This window comes from Manacus candei, unplaced genomic scaffold (genome assembly GCF_025592945.1).
Source record: "Manacus candei isolate 608988 ecotype Guabito, Panama unplaced genomic scaffold, ASM2559294v1 h1tg000048l, whole genome shotgun sequence".
Classification (NCBI taxonomy): Eukaryota; Metazoa; Chordata; class Aves; order Passeriformes; family Pipridae; genus Manacus; species Manacus candei.
The window spans coordinates 3,956,008-3,975,512 of NW_026138096.1; the positions used below are offsets into that span (position 1 = coordinate 3,956,008).

Genomic DNA, 19,505 nt, shown 5'->3' on the forward strand with positions numbered 1-19,505 from the left:
CCATATATCAGCTTCCTGGATGCTGAGTCCTTAATGACCATTTTTGAGTCATTCTTTTAAAAATATTTGTTTGGCTTATTAGCTAAAACTGAAGCCTGGTAGTGAAATAGCAATTTCAAACTGCATTAAATTTGTTTTATGGAAAGCTCTGATACACTTCTCCAGCAGTTAAAATCATGCTGCCCTCTGTTTTGTATCTTGGAAGGCCTTGGAGGAGAAAGCATAGTATCTGTCTTTCCTCTGCCTTGGCAGTATAAGCAAAAATCCCTTGACCCTTCCACGGTACCCTAGCCAGGCTTGTGTGTGTGATGGATGTTTAGTGTTTGCTTTGTTTCACTTTGCATGGAGGAGATAAACCAAAGCTACCTGGACAACTTCAGCAGAATTCAGTCCATGGATCACCTGTAACTGTGCCACCTAATCTTCATCTCCAGACCCTGAGCATTCCAGGGTGGAGATACAGCTCTAATCATGCAGAGCAGATCCGCAGCATCCGCATGGGTAAGTGCCTTCAAAAGGGGTTGCTGGATGTTACACTTAAATAAGCTGGGTTTTTTTATCTTTTGTGGCTAGTACTTTTATTTATTGAAACTGTTAAATTCCTCAGTCTTGAAAGTTAATTCTGATATACGATTTCTCTACTCAAATAGTAAAATATTTCTCCTGCATGAGTTCTTCATGCCTGTCAGTGGCCTTCCTGTCGACAGTGGGAGCTTGGTATTTCTTGATGTTAGTCCTCTTGCTAACTTTAAAAAATGGGAATTAAGTTCAAATGATGAGAGTGTAAAGTTAAAAAAAAAAGTTTAAAAGTTGGGTTTATTTTTAAAGCAAGAAAATATTTGCATTTTGATTTCTCTTGAAGGTAAACAGAAGGAAGCTGATCCAGATTTCAGTCGTGTCCTCCTAAGACTTAGACACTTGTATGAAGTTGGAGAGGATCCTGTGCTGTCTCAACCTGTGATGGTAGATCTGAAGGTAAATCTAACACTTCAAGACAGAACACCAACTGAGGTGTTTTTATTCCAGAGAGAACTGTTTCTGGAATGACAAATCCTGTGTGCTAGAAACTCCACAAAAGACAGATACAAAAATATTAGTATAACTTTAACCTCAGAGGGAAGTGGGCCTTTTTTGGTTTACTCAGCTTTGCAGCACTGAAGCCATTACTTCAGATGAGGTTGCCATAGGCACAGCATGAAGATCTGCTTAAATATGGGTAGGACTGGTTTTGCTGAGCTCTTGGTTGTGGAACACTTCCTGCCATACCTTAACCAGTGTAGAGAGTAGGATTCTGTTTTGTTGTTTCTTTGGCTATTGCAAGTTTTACTTATAATTAATGAAACGTGGACAGGATTAAAGGAAACAAACATTTTTTTCTCTCTAGTTTATTTCTGCAAGTTGTTGAAACTTTGGTCACTTCCATTGTGTACTTGCATTTTCAGTTTCTTGTTTATTTGATCTTCCATGTGGAATTATTTTATAATCCATGGAAGGCGGTTATTATTTTAAAATATAAAATTTTAATTGTCATGAGAGAAAGAAGGGGAGCAAGGTGTAGGATTCTCTGTTTTGTTTAAAAAAGTGCAGTGTGAGTTTTAGCCCTTTAATGGAGAGATTGATAGGCTCTTTGTCACAACACAGAGGAAGCTTTCAGCACCTCAGCTTCTTAGTTTGAAGCCTGGTGAATCTCTGTTTGCCCTTGTGCTGCATGACCTTGCAGATTTTTGGAGTTTCTCTGCTCTGCTTAACAGGGCAACGCTAGAGTTGAAAATTCTACTGTGGTCTAACTGTGTACTAGACTGGTGAGTGTGATACTATTCTCAATAAACTCTGGCTTGATTCCTGGTGTTTTCTTTACTCAGTCTTTGCTTAGGGGATTAGGATCAGTGACAGCAGTGGAAGAGCGATCACTCACAGGCACCTGGGATGTGAACACTTTGAAGCGGTGGAAATGGAAGACGGCACAATATCCAGGCAAAGGTAGGTGGAATAAGATGGTTGGTGCCCATATTGTTGTTGACTGTTGAAGCTTGATGAATAGTCTAATTAAAAATATCAAAAAATTTGCAAGATTAGAAATGTATTATTGTTTTGTATGGCAGACCTGGTACCTGTCACAACCTGCAGGTAGTAAAATTTAGCTAAGATTCTCTGCAAGTACCAGACTGTTGTATTTCTCTGATGGCTTGTTTTGCTTACAAGTGTTAAAAATCATTAAACCTTCCTGGAGTGGTCTTTGTCCAGATAGAAGTGGCTACTTTATGAATTCACACTTTTGGCACAGATTGATTTTTTTAGATGCTGATGAGTGTTTGTCTAAGCTTAAGCCTGTGCTGCAGAAAAACAGACAGCTGCAGTTAAAAATCTCCATTGTAATCAGCTTAAAGGACTCTGTGGATATGATTCAAGTTAGGGCTGACACTCAAGTCAAATGCTGTGGGTGACCTCATTTCATTTCTCATTACAGTTAGTTGCTTGGACATTGTCCTTACTGTCACTTACATCCATATATGTGCCTTGTAAAAAGCTTGCAGAGCTTTTGGGACAGTCTGGGTGAGAGTTTAGAGCTCTACTTGACTTGCAGCTAGGAACTTCCTTGTTTATTCATGATGAAGAAAAGGTGCATGACTTTTCACATTTTCTGTGTAAGTCAACATGTGAAAGGAAGATAAATTTTTATATGTTTGAATATTATGAATGGGTGCATCTTAGGCTCCATATTACTTGTAGTTTTAAGGTGGAGAATATGCTGAAGCACTAGCTTTTAGGGAAGGGATGGGTTAAAACTGTTGTGATAGAATAATGTGTCCATTTGAGTAAAGCTGCTTTAATAATTACCAGCGGTTTTGTGTTTTACAGGATTCTTCAACAGCAAAAAGACCTCAGAAAACTTTACAGTAACTGTTCACCCAAAGGAAATAAGGACTTTCTTTGTATACTTTCAGAGTCAGTAAAGTTTGGGAATGTATTTCAGGAATGAATATGTAATAGCTTCCAATTTTTATTTCAAGATATGAGTGATGATCTTGAAAAACATTCTGCTGTTAATGAAAGAAAACATAATTTTTGAATAAATTCTAAATTTAATTAAACTGTTGGCCTGAGTTGTGAGTATTTTTGTTGGTTAATTATTTACAACTCTTTTTTTTCCCCGAAACTTTTTCAATGCAAAAATGACCTTGGTGTTGCAGAATGAGCATACTGGACATTTTTGTGCTTGCTATGGATGGTTTTAAAGTGATTGATTCTGTAATGCTTCACTGTGGAGCACTAACAAAGTCATATTAGTCCTACAATTTTGAATTGCTTTTATGATTAGTGGTGACATCAAGAGTCTTCTCTTAAGATTTTAATCGTTAGAGGAGATGACTTCCACATCACAGAATAGTGATTTGCCAAATGGTGTTCTGTTCCTACATGCAAGGAAATGCCTGTTGTGTTTCAGCTCCTTTGTCTTTCGGGCAACAACTGCAAAGTTTTTGCTCTGCTGTAAACTGAAATGGAATGTACTGTTTGTATTCCTTTGCCTTAAGCTCATTTAAATTGTGTCTCTTAAGGGTCAGAATTGATGGACTTTGCCTGACAGAATCCTGGTCCTGGATGTTCACTCTTGTGTTCTGGGTAAACTGAAGCTGGTTTGTTGACAGAAGGTCTCTTGCCCTATGGCCAGTAACTTACTCATCATGTAACCTGAAGGAGGAATGTTATTCTTAGGATACTGTGAACTTTCTTCCTTCTCAGCTCAGAGAATGTGCACGGTGGTAGCAGGAAATGTTTCATTAACAACAAATGGAGGTTAATTATGGAGTGCTGTGTGGAGAGGTTAAACTGATAGTAAGTGCAAATTCTAAGCAGGTCTGATTGAGCAGCAGCAAAAGGAAACTTGGAGAGCAACTCGATTTCCTAATAGCTGGTATACATTTATGTCCAAAATAAAAACTGTATTTCTCTATTTTTCTTCTTAGCTCTAAACAATGTGGAGCTCTAGAATCTTATGCTTTTCACATGCTGTTGGGCATCTCTACTTATTTTACTTATGCACCATGAAAATGCCCATAGCTGAGATGAGAATCAAGTCAGTCACTTCACTGAAGTGATAGTGATGAATTATGCTTGGTGCAACACTCTACAAAACTGTTTCTGATGAGTGAAACATAAAACTGAAGAGGAAATAGAGAGGAAAATAGGTGCCTTTTCAGCCAGTTAATAATCCCAGATCTAGAATCACGTTAAAATGACATTTTGCTCTGGCAATTGTTCTAATTTACTTCAGCTGTTCAGCAATAATTTCCTTCACATGGAGAGACTGTTCAAGAAGAAAGAAAAAGAGTGAAAAGGGCTCTTCCAGAATAGCTATTGGGAAACAGTTATGCTGAAGAACTGTGCTGGTGGTCAGTTTTTCATGAAGACAGCCTGTGTATACTCATTAGTTGCATCTCATTAAAATCACTGCAGAAACTGCCACATTCAGTTACTGGATGAAGAAAAGTTGTTTCGTATTTCTATTGGTTGTTTTTCATACTTGGCTATAAATACTTGGTGATGTGCCAATCTAACCTGCTCTGCTGCAGTGAAAGCCATTTTCCTGCAACATTAAGCCCAAAGGGGAAGCACATAGCCCTGTAAGCAGGATGCAGTAAAGGATGATGGCAGATATTTTTCATTTTATTTTGTGTATGTATTTGGGAAATGAAATGTCTTCAACTGAGTCTTTTTCTTTGCTTGTGCCTCTTCTCTCATTCCCTGCTTGTTTCTGCCATGTACAATAATGGTTATAATGTGTAGGTTATACAGGGGTATGATTACAATTCTTGCTTTTGTGACTGAATCACTAATATATGTGATGGTAACAGCAAGTCATGTGGGTAGATTATAAAAATTGAATTGTATCTTCAGTGACCAATTGCATGGTCAGTCCTGGCCAAGCAGCAAAGGATCCCACAGCTGCTAACTCTGGGTCCTGCTTTGCCAGATGGCAGGTTGATAAGTTTCTAGTAGGATGTGTTAGAACAAATCCTACAAAAACCTTCTAATACGGGATAATATAAACAGGAATACCTCGATACTGCCTGATTTATCTGTTTGGAGGGTTTCTACTTTGATTTGTGGAGACTCTGATTTAAAAGAAAAAAATAAAAAAGAATATTTTATCTGGAGTTACAATTGGTCATCAGGGGATAATTTGCCAGAGTCAAATCTTATATCACACCGGAGACATCCAAGACTCCGGTCTGTAAAAAGCATGGCATTCCTGCTAGAAGATGTTGTTGCATATTTTGTATGTTATTTTTCCTCAGAAATCTCAGCCCAAGCAAAAGGAAGCCTACAGGCACTCAAATCTCTGTAGAGGGACCCATTTGCTAATCATCCTTTTTCTTCCCTCACATATGGGAAGATGGTGAGGAGAAATATTGTGGTGTTACATGAAGACTCGAGAGAAATCAAGCCACTCTACTTAAATACTACTTCAAACCTTACATCACACAGGATATACAAGAGAAAAGAGTGTTGATGTAATGTTATAACCAGAGGACAAAGTCAGCATATTTGTGCTATGGTATATAAACCTTGGTGCTAATTTCGATTTCATACACACTCTTCTCAGTGCTGTCACCAACACCTCAAAAATGCTGTGTTGCAAGCTCTCAAGCAACTCTGACATAAGGGTAAGGAAAAGGAAGAGGGTATAGATCCTCTTTGTTTTTTCAAATGTATTTTTCAGTAGGCCTCAACTGATACTCTTTGAATGTGACAGAAAAGTTTTGGTAAGACAGATTTGTGGAAAGCATCCAGAAGAGACTGGCTATAACTGCACTGAGCAGCTGCTCTGCAATCACCTCTAGCACGCAGGTGAATAAATATATACATTTACAGAATCCAAATTCATCAGTGCAGTTTCCAAGGTTAACTATGATTAAGTTGCAGAAAGAAAAGAAAAACTAATAGGATCTTCCTGTTGTTGGCGCTTCCCTGACCCACGTGGTCATTTTGTGTGCTGCACTTACTCTGGCAGCAAAGGTCACTTAAATTCTGTCACCACATTTTTCCGCCCACTCAGTAGTGCTGTGATGAGAGTGTGTGAGGTTGTGTTGTAAAGCAGTACAATGAAGTAACTAGGGCTAAAAATAAACCTCTTAGCCAACCCCTTTTTCTCTGTGCCAGTTCATTTCATCTCTGACAGTAGATGCTTTGGATTAGAACTAAAGCATCACTCAGAGTAAATATAAGCTGCTATCAGCACTATGGGAAAAGCTTCAGCTAGTTTCTAGACAAATTTTTATTATTTTTTTAAGTTCTGTCATTGCAATTTTGATGTTACCCAACTGAACATGTTTGTGGGACAATTTTGTCTAGCCTGGTAACTTTGCATTGGAAACATCTATCCATGGAATAAATAAGGTGAGAAAATGAAAGCAATGTTTTGTCTTCCAGTTAATGTCTCTGGCCAGGGAATCTAAGTGATTCTGAATTGGAGCCCAAACTCAGTGCTGGAGAATATTAAGCAGCATAGAGTTATCTACATTTGTAGAAAATTTTTTAATAATTTAAGGCAAATAAATTTCTACATGACCCTTAACTTGACAATGTAACTGTAGCTCATTTTATTTTAACTCATCCTTAAAATCCTCCTGAAATAAGCCTTAGTTAGTGTACATGGCACTGGTATTGCATTAATGCAGCTGCAGCTGTAGAGGTAATTATGAGATCATTTGCATACACAGTGTAGGGTCCTGGATTGTTTCCCACTGATGTCGCGGGACGTTGGGGCCGCTGCGAGTGGTGATTTTGGAACTCAGCCTTCCTCAATTGCTCCTGCTGCTATTAAGGCAAAAGTACTAAAGTACTTTTCACAGTAGGGAAGAATTAAGGCAAGATCTCAGCAAGATGAGAATGAAATGTGTGATAAGGAAAGATAGGAGCCATGCTTGGCTTCAACGTAACCCATGTACGGTCATTGTCTCCAGCTTTGGATAAGATTCATCGGGTTGGCTGGAAGAGGCTGTGTGGTAGCTAAAGAAATTTCATCTTCATAAAGTGCATTTAAATGAAGGGTTTCAGAAGGACAATGGCAGATGCTCCCATGAAACCACTCTAAGTATGGAAAAGCAGTTCTTTATGTCATACCAGAAGAAAGGCTAATCTAGTGTTGAAAGGCAATCAGTTAGGACACAGTTTAAAATTTAAAGAAGAAATGTCTTGGTTTCGCACAGGATGGCTGAGCTATAAAACTGACATAGCTGTGACAACAGTTTCACAGAGTGTAGGGAAAATATGAGTTGCATTTAGCTTGTACCATCCTCACCACAAGGGAAGAGGAAGTTAAGCTACGATTTTGACGATTTCATTTGATGTTTTGCTGATCTTTAAACAAGACGCCCTGATGCAAGCACTAATAATCCTGCGTGATGATCATAATTTCACTGAAACTTCTTTTAACAATGTGTTTTGGCTGCTTAGGTAAGCACTGCTTATTTTCTTTGTTTTGTTTATAGTTAGTCACCAGTAATTCTTGAGCTGGATTTAAAAATCTTATGGTCTATTCACATCAAATACACTTGTGTGTGAGACAAGAAGAATGTTAACTATATTTTCATAATGCTGAAAGCATGATTAAAAGGCATGGGGAGTCAAAAAGCATTTTCACAAAGATATTGTTATAAAAAAAGTGCAGAGGAACACATTGATGACTTCAACACCCAAAATTATGTTAATTTAATGCAAGCACCGTATTTCTTAGGCCTTCTGACTTGAATATTTTTCATTACAAACACTGAATGTAGAATTTTAAGATGTTAATGATGTTTTGTTTTAGATAGGTACTGAAACACAAAGCAGGGAAGGTTTCATGATTCTTATTCAGTACAGATTGCACTGTATAACACTGAAGGTGTTCAGTATAAATTAAAAAATCTAATGGAAGAAAGGGAGAGATTAAGACATTAAGCAAGGGCAGAAGGATTTTTTCAGTGAGATTTTTCAGAAAAAACAGTAAAGTCACAATATGGAAATGTGGATAGCACAACTGTATTTTAAATGACAATCCAAATGAACAGGAAAACTGAAATTACTGATCATTTCTTTAACACTTGAACAGCTTCCAAGTTGTCATTTGCACTTAATCAGTTCTTTCCCTTATTTTTTCTGCTGTTCATATTACTCCTACACTGTCTATACTGTTCTCTGCAAGTAGTTGAGCATTGTGTTGTGGAGAAGATAGAGGTGCCTAACTCCTTTAAATATGATGAATGTGTGGCTTTTTTTATGGACAAAGGAAAAGTTTCTCTGCATATTTCTGATAAAATTTATCAAATGCCATTTTAGGATGAGATATGAGAAGAATCATGTCATTAGTTACATGTTGGCATGAAATGTGCCTGAGTCACAAACAGGATAAAATTTGGAAGAAAATCATGCTGTTTACTCTCATTATGAGTAATTCTTCACTTTAATAGTATAAATGTTAGAAAAAAGGAAATTATAATTCTTCATGCAGCGTATGAAACTAATGATCTCAGCAGTCATGGGGATAGATTTGATAGGATTAGCACTTTTGTGATGAGCATCAATGCCATTAGAATGTAAATAAAGTTATCTGATATCCCTACAGTGGTTTCACTGGAAGAAAATATTTTACACAGTATTGCACAGTATCTCATGTATCACTCACTTTGCATGTGGACAGTGAGTGAGAGCTTCAAAGCAGTAAAGAGTAAAAAGTTTGATTTCTTTTGATACTGTCCAAGTCAGCCTTAGCTAAAAGCTAGACAACACACTTGATGAGAACAACTGGGGTCTGCATAGCATATTGTATACTTGATAAATGAAGGAGGTGAATCTGATGCTATAAACTACTTTTCAGCAAAAACTTAATGGAAGAAGTTAAAACTAAATAAAAGAACCCACCTGTAAAATGCCGTACACTTGTCACTAATTAGAAGCAGTGCAGGATAGGAACTCCTACATGGTGACAAAAATTGTAGTGGATTTTTCTTTAATCTCGATGAGTTTTTTGCTATTAACTAATTAATCATTTTGAGTGACTCCTTTTGATCATTCTTTATCTGGCAGATTGGGTTTAATATCCTTCAGACTCAATCTCTTTTTATAAAACTTTTTGTTGAAAGTAAAAAATATGTTAATTATCAAGTACACACAAAATCTTCATTTATTGCACACAAACAATGATGGAGGACTTTAACACACCAGATTAAAAGTTTACTTCAGCCAGAAAGTAAGTGCCATCATTGAAGGGAGAAATGGATAGTAACTAATCTTAAAAACTAATGTCATATTGATTTTACAGCATTAAAATTATTTTAAATACAGTTGTAATGACATCTATTTGCTGCTTTAACCTTTATATGTATTTCTCCACTAGCTACAGGTCCCAGTAATTTAAGAGTCATCCAAACACCAACAAAAATAAATATATCAACTGGAGACTACACTGAAATCACCTGTTTTTGGGAAAAAGATATTATTATGAGATATAGAGTAAGTTGGTATCTTGTTAGTAAAGCAAACATCACTGAAAGTGTATCATCAAAAGTTGTCTATGTGTCCAACATCACCTGTGAAAACAAGGATGTGCTAGTCATAAAGTCTGCCAAAGTAAATGACACTGGATTTTACTACTGTGAGATGATTATTGAAATACCTTTCTATAAGAAACTATGTGGAAATGGGACAACAGTGATTGTTGAAGAGAAAGGTAAGCTAGCACGAAGATATGTGTGCCATTTTACTTATCATAAAGGTTCTTTAGTTTGAACTGTGTTATGCATTTCCTGCTTCTCCCACATCCCTCCCTGAACACTGCAGACCTCAGGATGAATGAGACAAACACAAAGAGGGCCTGAACAACTCTTAATGACAATTGACTTAAACTCTCTGCCTTAATATCCCCTGTGTAGTGTTCGTTTTCCTCTCTAAGGGTTTGCTAATAGGAATTATTACTTAAGGTTTACAACAAAGCTGTGCAGCACCTGTATGTTTCACACAAGACCCAAACACCATTCCTCCTAGGAAGGTTTTTTTAGGATAGATGTGAGACACTGACTGAATCTGCCATGTGGTAACAAGGGGCTGAAACAATCACGTGGTTACTCTGTTCAGTTATCTGTACCCTTTACTAACCATTTTATTTTTTTATTATTTTATTATTCTTAATAAAAAGTGATAAATATATCAATATGGAACATAGAGCACTATGGGCTCTGTAAGGATTTGTGTCCATAAAGTTGTTATCACAAACTTGTTTCTATAGGCTGTGTCTCCGTGTTTTACACCAGTCATATGCTAACATTTACAGGGGAGCAATGTGAGGTCTGAATTCCAAATTAAGCTAGTAAAGCATTGATACAATTAGTATTCACCCACAATTAAAATCTTCAGCAACAGGAGTGAGATCCATTTCACCTTAAATTATTAAGAGTGCGACATACCCAGAAAACAATTTATCTCACTTCTGTTGCACAACTGTCTCAAGACACCATGCATTACTTTTGGAAGATGCTGATCTCTACCTCTCTTTGTATCTCTGAACAGTAAAGATTAGGGGACTAGGTACAACTAGGCCTTTGACATTGTCAAGCATCACTTGTATGGTCAAGTCACAGGAAGTAGCCTTTCCAATCATCCAGCACAGTTCAGTTTTGGACAGTATTTTATACTGTGAGTAACTGGTAGTCCAAAGGGAGGGAGGCACAAAAATTATCAAAGATTTAGAAAACATCAATGATAGAGAATCAACGAAGTAGTGTTCAAAATGGCGGGAAATTAATGTAAAAGGCTGTTATAGAGCTAAAATAATCCAATCTCTTAAAATGAGGTAAGAGATCTTATCTCTTACTTAGTCAAGTACAAGCAGAAAAGACTCATGTTAAACACTTGGGAGGAAAAACTGTCAATCTGCAGGAGCTATAGGAGGGCCTGACATTACTGTTCACGAGGCATGCATCCCTCAGGAATGATGAACTGACCTTGCATTTGGGTGGGGAGATGTACGATTGACTCCTGAAGTAATTTTTAATTTTAATTGTTTTGTGGGTTTTTTGCTATGATGATGTTCTTTTATTTTACCTTTGAACAGTACATAACTTTATTTAAAATATATACTTGCAGAAGCTGACTCACCGAAAAAACCAGATTTGGTAATATGGGCCATCGTTCCTTTCTTAGTGGCAGTGGGAGGTTTGTATCTTTGCTACAAAAAGAAACAGTTCTCCACACTCTCTGGTGAGTGATAATATTTCCATTAACACATATTCTCTAAGTTAGATGTTTGTTTTGAGACGGCTGGAGAGATGCACTCCAAAGGTATTTCTAAGAGGAATTTCAGTGTATAATTTCTGCTCACCTGGTCCTGGTCTGCTGGGGTGCCTTGAGCTGAGGGGAGGGATCAGAGGCACAGCCTGTAGTTCAAGTGAGTGTTCTTCCAGCCACTTGCCTCCCTTATTTATCTTTCTAAGGAGAGAGTGATCACTTAGACTGAAGATCTTGACCTGGCCGATATTGGAGGATATCAATTCTAAAAATTTCTGACTGATTTCTGACTGAAAAAGTGAGAAGCCAGAACTTAGCTCTGCATCCTAGTCTTACCTCTTGGTGGTGACAACTGGAAATGACATCTGAAAGACTCAGCCTTGGAGACTTTGTTCTAAGTTATGTTTTTTTAAACTGTGATTTTTTTTTTAAATTATTAATTGGAGGAAAGTGGAGGTTGCAAAATCCTGACATTAAGGGTGGAAGAAGTCACAAGAAAATATAGTGAATGACAAGGGTACAGGACAAGTATAAATGTAGGGCATCTGCGGACAGAGGGCACAGATCAGTGACATAACTTAAGGCAGCCTTAAGTAACCTTACCTGAGTAACTGTATCGTGAGTATTATGGTTGCAGTGTGAGGTTTACTCAGCATATGAGCTGTCAGGGATACAGGTGGAATATCTATGACTTGAGATGCAATTCAACCTGCAGATTAAAAAAGCAGAGGGAGGGGATTTAGACAAGTTAAGTCCCTGAACTCCTATTACAGCCATTGGAGTTGGCACAGGCAGCTGGGTAAATTGACCCCGTGTAGGTGTCTGCTTAAGGGTGAGCTGATCAGCCCTCTTGTTTCGTGGCACAAACTCTGCTGAGCAGCTCTCCATCACATAAGGGGTGTTCAGGTGGGAGGGAGGGAAGGAAGGAAAGAAAGAATGAATTTAGGTTGCTCATTGTCATTGCTGTAAAGGATGCAGGATAAAGTAATCAAGTGAAATCCATTGTCTGCTATGTATTGTCTTAGGCAATAAAGGCTTTACAAGTCACATTAACTTGGTGATCAACTACACAGACCTGTGTCCTGCTATTTTCAAATTACATTTTAAAAGATCCTTGCCTATTTTGAAGGAGTATACTAAGGTCATTTTTACATGGCTTCATATTCTGAGAGAATTTTTTTCTGAGCTTTAATTTGACCCTTCTAATATATCGTAGGGGAGGGAAAATAGTAAATAACAGAATCAAATATATAAGGGAACCAGAAGGGATCTCAGGAGGTCGTCTAGTACAATACCTTGATTAAAGCAGGACTACAACAACAGTAAATCAGACCAGCTGATGCCAAGTTTAGCTGAATCTTGAAACCCTCCAAGGACAGGCCTTCCACCTGGGTGCACGTTCCAGTGTTGCACTACTCTCCTATTGAAGAGAGTAGTAAGCTACCTACATGTAGCTTATTTAATTTGCAGCCTGAATACCACTTCAGCTCCTGTCATCAAGACTGGCTATGCAAGATCTCTGCACTCTTCATTTCAGTGCTTTGTAGAACTCTGGTAGAGTTCTGGTGTCACTCTGGAAAGGGACAGTAAGCAAGCACTGACTATAACTTGGTTTGCTAAGGTGCTGCACAACCTCTTGTGCTGACAGAAAGGCGTGAGGAGGAACAGATGCTTGAGGTTGCAGAGCTTCATGGGAGAAATGAATCTACCAGAGAAGCAGCTGAGGAAAACTCATCATGTAATTCTGCTGAATGGGTAAGTGGTTTATAAAAAGACTCTCGCTATGAGAGGACTTTCAAGGTGAGGCACTGAACAGAAAGCACACGACAACCTGCTGTTCCTAGAACAGCATCTTCCTACATACTGAAAAGGTTTAAAGAAAAAAAAAAGGTTTTCTTGCAAGAGACAACTCTCAGAAATAAGAAAAGAGAAAATCATGTAGTTAGCAAAGTACTGAATTCTGTTGTTATATTTAATGACATCCAAAAATTTCTTGGAGAAGAGAGCACCAAAAAGCAGAGAATATCAATATAGAGACTGAGTGAAAGAAAGAAGTGTAGAAGTAAAAAATGGCAATAAAGTCCCTTTATGTATAATTGTATATGAAGCTCAAGGGGCCTTGGACCAGCTTCAGCTCATAGGGCCATTTGAGCAGGGAGCGCTTGCTGAGAGCAGGTAGCAGATTTCTGCCAAGCTCCTTTCTCCAGTCAATTATTCATTTTTCAATTACATTAAAACATAAAGTAAGCAAGGGAAAGAAGCCCTGATTTAACCCTTGCATAGGCAAATGCAGCTTCCATTGCAGTCAGCTGGACAGGCTTGGGCAAACCACACAGAAGTGATGTAAAATGCTCAAGCCTGTGGTCACAACTGCAGTTACTGAGCTTACAGATTCCTGAATTCTCCTGTTTGAGAACCTGTCTGCAGCCTTGATTTGGTCACATTGGTACCGAAGTCATGGCGAGAGAGAGTATCAGGACACAGGTAGTGAAATAGTAATATCTGTCTTTTACTGAGCAATAGTAATTATTCTAAAAAAAGAAAGTGTATACTTGGGAAAATTCATGCTCTATAATAACTAGATTCCCACTGAAGCCAAGAGACTTGCTTTTACTGGAAACATCATAGTAGAAAATTTTAGGAATATGAGGCATGAGATGGTCTGGTCATAGTAATAAAATATTTTAATTACTTGTTAATATTTAATGAAAATATAAGAAAATACGGTTGAGAATAAGAGAGCAAGCATCCTAGGGGGTGTAGAATGAAAAGTTCATTAGTAGCCATTAATTGCTCAGGGTTTGTATGGGCAAGATTCTTCCAGAGGCTGTGTGAAGGCAATTATAAACTATCTTTTGTAGTTGCTTTGCAGTTTAGCAGCTACCAGCCACGGCAACATGTCATGATATGGATTCAGTGTCTTCTTTCATGTAACAGACCTTTTTGCTATTTTGGTGAAAGCAGAAAGAGTGGTTTCATAGTGGTATAATTTTAAATGTTAAAGCACAATTGGATCTTATAAATTGTGCAAGAGATCCAGTACGTTAGTAAAGCCAGTGCATAAAAAGTGTATGGACACTGTATTTCAAATAAATTAACCCAGCAGTGGTTAGCAAATATTATGATGTCTCTGGAAATGCACTCATTGCCTTCAATTTTTTGCAGAATATGGTCAGCTTAATTTTAACTTTTTTTCTGATTGTGAAAAAGAAAGTCTCTAAAAAGTTTGCACTAATTTTTACATTGCTTACCCTTTTGTTTCCTTTTAAAGTTTGGAAATTTGCCGAACGTCCTGGGTAGGTTTGGGCATCATTTCTAGAACAGCAAACATGAGGGTTCTGTCCGCCCCTGCAAGGCTATTTACAGTCTCATGCTTTTTTTCCAATTCCTGGGGTTGTGAAGGCAATCTTGTATCACAACAATTGAACCAAGGCATGGATTTTATTCTCACCTGCATTGTGTGTCACAACAACACTGAGCAATTCGGTCAGGTGACAATACATAGCTCTAAGTACCTAACCTAACCTGAGAGGGAACATCTTCATGGCAAAGCTGGCTCCTATAGCTGTGCTTTCCCTATACAACATTTGTCTCTGCCTCTCGAGAATCATCCCATATTTCCTCATCTGAGATGTTTAGGGAGTGTTTCCCAGACAGTTCTGCCAGCTGCAGGGGAATTTGGCCCTTGAGGGAATTCCTGTAGCAGTTGATGACTTTTTCAAGTTCTGCAGGTTCCAGCCCAAATCTAAGCACTGTTGTGGCATTAATGCAAACTTCCAGCTCACGGAAGCACATATAAAGCTCATTGTTGAGAGTGGCTCTGGCTGTGCAAAATGCATAGAATCACAGTCCAGATTAGTTGGCTGTCCCTACCATGCCTCCTGTTTGGCATTCAGCTGGCAGGTACCTCTCTGTGCTGAACATGGTTCATCAAAACATGAAGAGAAGAAGCTACCCCTTCATGACTCCCACCTTTTTATTGGTTTATGCCATGTCATCTTGAGAATTTGATTTCCTGTGTCTGTGAGCACAGATCTTTGTGCATATTTCAGGCAGATCTTTAGTTCTCAGGTTTTGCTGAAGGACTTACCTACATGTGTTTAGGAAATGAAAACAGGGTGATATCTGCACAGTCCAGAATAGCATCTGAATTCCCCAGCAGTGTGCTGGTTTACTGCCTGAAGAGAGCATCCGTCCAGAGGGAAGAGTAGGATAAAGCTTTTGGGAAATAGCAGAGTTAAAAGATTAAGGGGATTAAAAAGCTTTCCATTTCAGATTTCTTAGAATCTCATCTACACTGGAACTTGACATCTTTGGTATTCTAAATAAGTATTTTGTGCCTGGTACCTAATTAACTAAGAGAATTGAATCCAAACATATAGGAAGGCTTTGCCTTTCACTGTTAGTACTGAGACACGCTTTCCATCTGAAATTATAGCTCCATGGCCTGTGTTTCTTTCTGTTCCTTGCTGTATCTTGGATAAAAGTTCATTTTACATGTACTTTATGGGTAAAAGTTTTGACTGGAGTTTTCTGTGCTTTTTAAGGCTGTGTCTACGCTTTATGAATCACTTGAATTTTTTTGCAATGAATCAGGAGGAGAAGATGACAAATCCACTGCGACTATTGTATCCAATGCAGCATGTGAGCAAATCCCACAAACTAGGGCAGCTGAAAACTCTAGAATGAGACAAGGATCTGCCATCTACTTTGACATTCAGAACTAAATCATAAACAAAATATGGCTAAATAACTGTGAAACTGAAAAATATGATAATTTGCTGCTGCAAGATGGATTATATGAGTTTCCTGTCAGAAGCTTGTCAGTGGGACAATATAGAAGAAAAAAGGTTGTTTCCAAGCAGTTTTTGAATGTTTTGTCACTAACAAAACATTCTAAGGAGTCTATGAATTTGGAGGGTATGTCATTTAGAAGACTGTCTTCAACTCTTCCTCTGGTGTCCAGAAATAATGACGTGTGCGTTACCATATTTTGAAAAATCTTCTGGACTGAACAACATTCTCCAACAAAAGCATTTCTTCAGGAAGCTCGTGTATGAGCAGCAGAAGGTAGAGAAAAAATATATATGATGGTAATCATTTGACCAAACAGACACTGCTAGACATAGGATAGAGTCTGGTCTCTGAAACTGTCATCACTGCTGACCACATCACAGCCAGAGTGGTATGCCAGGAGGGATTATATTCCTGGGGAAAGAGACTGTTAGTGTTAATTCATTCACACACTTGGAAAAGTCTTCCAGAGAAAGAAGTCTCCTACGCACAATGAAATACTAGGTTTAAATGAAGGTATAGATATATTATTATTATGTATAATTATTGTCTAACTGATGGAGGAGGGCTGCTTGAAGGAGATGGGGGTGTTAACACTTGTTCCACTTTTGCCAGCTCTAAAACTTTTTTAAAAATCACCAGAGAAAGATCAAAGTTGGAAAAGTTAAGGAGAACCTGGCTTGCAGGTCTGAACAGAGGTGAAGAGTATTGACAGCAAATCTAATGGCAGTTGTCCAAGGGCTGCTGAATACCAAGAGTGGACATCTGAAATGTGAATGTGTTTATGTACCAGGGTTGTGTCATCTTCTGTTAATGTTTTTTCAGAGCTTAGCTGGAGGTTAGAGTATCTTGCCAGCAGTTCAGGGAGAAATTACTTCACTGCTTAAGGGATTTTTACAGCTTGGGCAGTGCAGTAGACACAAACTAGCTTTACCATAACCCTTAAAAAACAGTTTGTGTAGTCTCAATGTGGGGCTGACTTGCTACTAAATATTTGGCAATAAAATCTTTGTGGCCATACAGCATGGCTCATGGTCTGGCTCTGCCTATGCTGGAGTGACTGCAGTTCACAAAGCTACCTCTCAAATTACTGTAGCTTGGCTATTGCTCACTCTGTGGTGTGGATCCTCTTTCCTGGCTTGTTCTGTAATCTGCCCTGAATCCCCTTCTGCAGTAAATATCCTGCTGTCATAACTAGACTGTAATCACTGCACTGTGAATATATCTGAGAGAAACTGTTTGCTACAGTACATCTCATGGTATTTATGTATAAATTGAATAAAGCAAGAGGTTATGCTTTTCTTTCTTTTGAAGTTCAGTTACTTTAAAATCTTGCTGGTTTTTGTCCTGAAACTCACTATTACAGATGAGACACCATCATGAACTATATTCCTTTGAGGCTCACAAACGGGACTCTGGATTTCCACAAACCCTGTAACTTTGTCCCTTACACAGGAAAGTCATAACCAATAAAAGGATGGTGACCTCCAGCCCAGGTCTCTGTTCAAGGAAGCTCTCAGTTATGCACCAGAGCTGTAAGTGGGTGTAGTGAATTTTGGTCTTTCTCTATATTGCTGTTTATTTCTCTATTTAATCACAATGAGATGTACGGTGTTCAAGAAATTGTTAAAGGAAACCACTAAATTAAGAAATTGCACTAAACCACAGATTAATAGTCTCCAAGTCATATTTTCATTGCATTGTTGATTACATGTGGTTCCTAACAGCAAAGAAAGCTGCCTTTTTCACAGCTGTTCACAGTTTGTGTGTTAACATGGTCATTTCCTACATCTGGCAGTCGAAGACTACATCCAATTTATCATGACCTATTTTATCTGTGGCTGACAGTGGCTATGAGCCAGCAGAGTATTTTTTGTGCTCCCACTTTTGACACCTATGCATCAAATATATTATCTTCTCTGCTTCTGTACCACTTGGGAAGCAATAAACCCTTCTGTTCTTTTCTTCTTCATGGTTGCTTTGTTATCTTTAAAGCAAAAGAGAGTTCTGTAATTAACCTCAGTGTCATATTCTAACATCTAGTATGATCTCAGTTTTAACTGTCTGTTTAACTGATGAGTATATAATGAGAACATCTGTCTAATAATAGAACTTGAAGAGAGTCCTGGGCTTTTGCTTTCAGCCAGCTTTGTTGGTTATTCCCTTTTGAACAGGCTGATGCAAAATGATGGTTCCATTCTGGTTTAATCTGAGGTTCAAAGTCCTGTGTTAAGCAGAGACTAAAACACACTAGTTTAGGAGCAGGACTGGCACAATTGATTCTAAATCCTTGTATGTGTTCTGTGCTTTTATTGTCTCATCAATGTACTTGGCTTAGTCATATTTCTACAAAAGGAGGCTCCCTCTCTGTCACACTCACAACCCTGGTTTGGAAAGCCAGTATAGTCAACTTGAACCTACAGCCCTGAACTCTCTCTCTTCCTAATCCATTGCAAAAACAGCCAAGGAGTTGCAGCTTGGGTAATCTAGCTAGCACTTAGGCAGTTAGTCTTAGCAACTGGGTACAGTCTGACTTGAACCACACTTTTTGTTCCAAGCCCTGGGTTGGGGTTCCTTCCTCTCCTAGTATCTGTGGAAGAAGAGTACGGAACAGGTATTCCTGGCCCCATTACACCAAGGATCCGCAGTAGCAGGCAGGACAATGGGCTGCCCCAACCAATGTATTGGCAAAATAACCCTGTTTGTGTGTGGCACTGTGACTGATGTTCCTGTGCCTGATAACGGTGCTGCAGAACTGCAGAGACGTCGTTGTGGTTTAACCACTGCTGGCAATGGAGCACCACGGTGACACTCACTCAGGCACTCACTCACTCCTGCCTCTCCTGGGCAGTTACAACGAGGGCGGCTGCAAAGGACATTTTATTGTCATTGCTTTTAGTAAGTGATCTTCTGTCAGTACTTTGTAAACAGGCAACTGCAAATACAACTGACAAACAAGTTGCAGATCAAAAGAGCATTAACTAAGTTCTATAACCAAGAGAAAGTAGAGGTGATCATGTGTAAATGCTTCTTGTTTTCTACATAATGTAGTGGAGTCACTGTCTCTGGAGGTGTTTAAGAAGATCTAGTGCTATGATCTAGTAGACAAAGTGGTGTTGGGTCAAAGGTTGGACTAGATGAGCTCAGAGGTCTTTTCCAATGTACTTGATTCTGTGATTCTGTGAAATCCTGAGATGGGATAAAGGATTTTAATGAACTGCTAGATTTTAGTAACAGGGCTTTGGCTGAATTGCGCTGGTCTGGTGTGGGTGCTGGTGGATATTGTTGGCTGATAAAATGTGACGACAGTTAATTCCTTGTGCTTTTTCCAGAGCAGAGCCTGTTGGCAAGGCTTGGCAGCATCTTATACAGCCCAAGCTGCTCTTATCAAAGTTAGTTCATAACTCTGTCTCAGGAAGTATTCAACTCCACAGAGGTGGAGTATG

General features: G+C 38.5%; 2 protein-coding genes across 4 annotated transcripts in view; both read left to right on the forward strand.

Annotated features, from left to right (window-relative positions):
• MAN2B2 (mannosidase alpha class 2B member 2) overlaps positions 1-3,104 on the forward strand; it is a 30,212-nt gene extending 27,108 nt beyond the window's left edge. Inside the window, exons 16-19 of one of the 2 annotated variants that reach the window (XM_051798320.1) lie at positions 349-501; positions 863-975; positions 1,863-1,980; positions 2,860-3,104. In XM_051798320.1, the coding sequence (XP_051654280.1) occupies positions 349-501; positions 863-975; positions 1,863-1,980; positions 2,860-2,954 (479 nt within the window). In that variant the 3' untranslated portion in view covers positions 2,955-3,104. The remainder of the gene's footprint in view (positions 1-348; positions 502-862; positions 976-1,862; positions 1,981-2,859) is intronic. The other variant, XM_051798321.1, reaches the window with a different exon arrangement.
• Positions 3,105-7,362: 4,258 nt separating this feature from the next.
• LOC127476030 (uncharacterized) lies at positions 7,363-17,983 on the forward strand. 2 transcript variants are annotated; one of them, XM_051798388.1, is made up of 5 exons: positions 7,363-7,458; positions 9,380-9,712; positions 11,125-11,238; positions 12,887-13,020; positions 15,813-17,983. In XM_051798388.1, exons 1-5 carry the CDS (start codon positions 7,407-7,409, stop codon positions 15,990-15,992), a joined length of 813 nt encoding a protein of 270 aa, XP_051654348.1. In that variant the 5' UTR covers positions 7,363-7,406; the 3' UTR covers positions 15,993-17,983. The 2 variants fall into 2 exon arrangements, with proteins under 2 accessions (XP_051654348.1, XP_051654349.1); XM_051798389.1 differs by having other exon boundaries at positions 12,914-13,020.
• The last annotated feature ends 1,522 nt before the right edge of the window (positions 17,984-19,505 follow it).

Coding starts and splice junctions, on each gene's coding strand:
- LOC127476030 (XM_051798388.1), top strand. CDS start 7,407: ATGATCATAATTTCACTGAAACTTCTTTTAACAATGTGTTTTGGCTGC. Junction 9,713..11,124: donor AGTGATTGTTGAAGAGAAAG/GTAAGCTAGCAC, acceptor ATATACTTGCAG/AAGCTGACTCACCGAAAAAA. Junction 13,021..15,812: donor CATGTAATTCTGCTGAATGG/GTAAGTGGTTTA, acceptor GTGCTTTTTAAG/GCTGTGTCTACGCTTTATGA.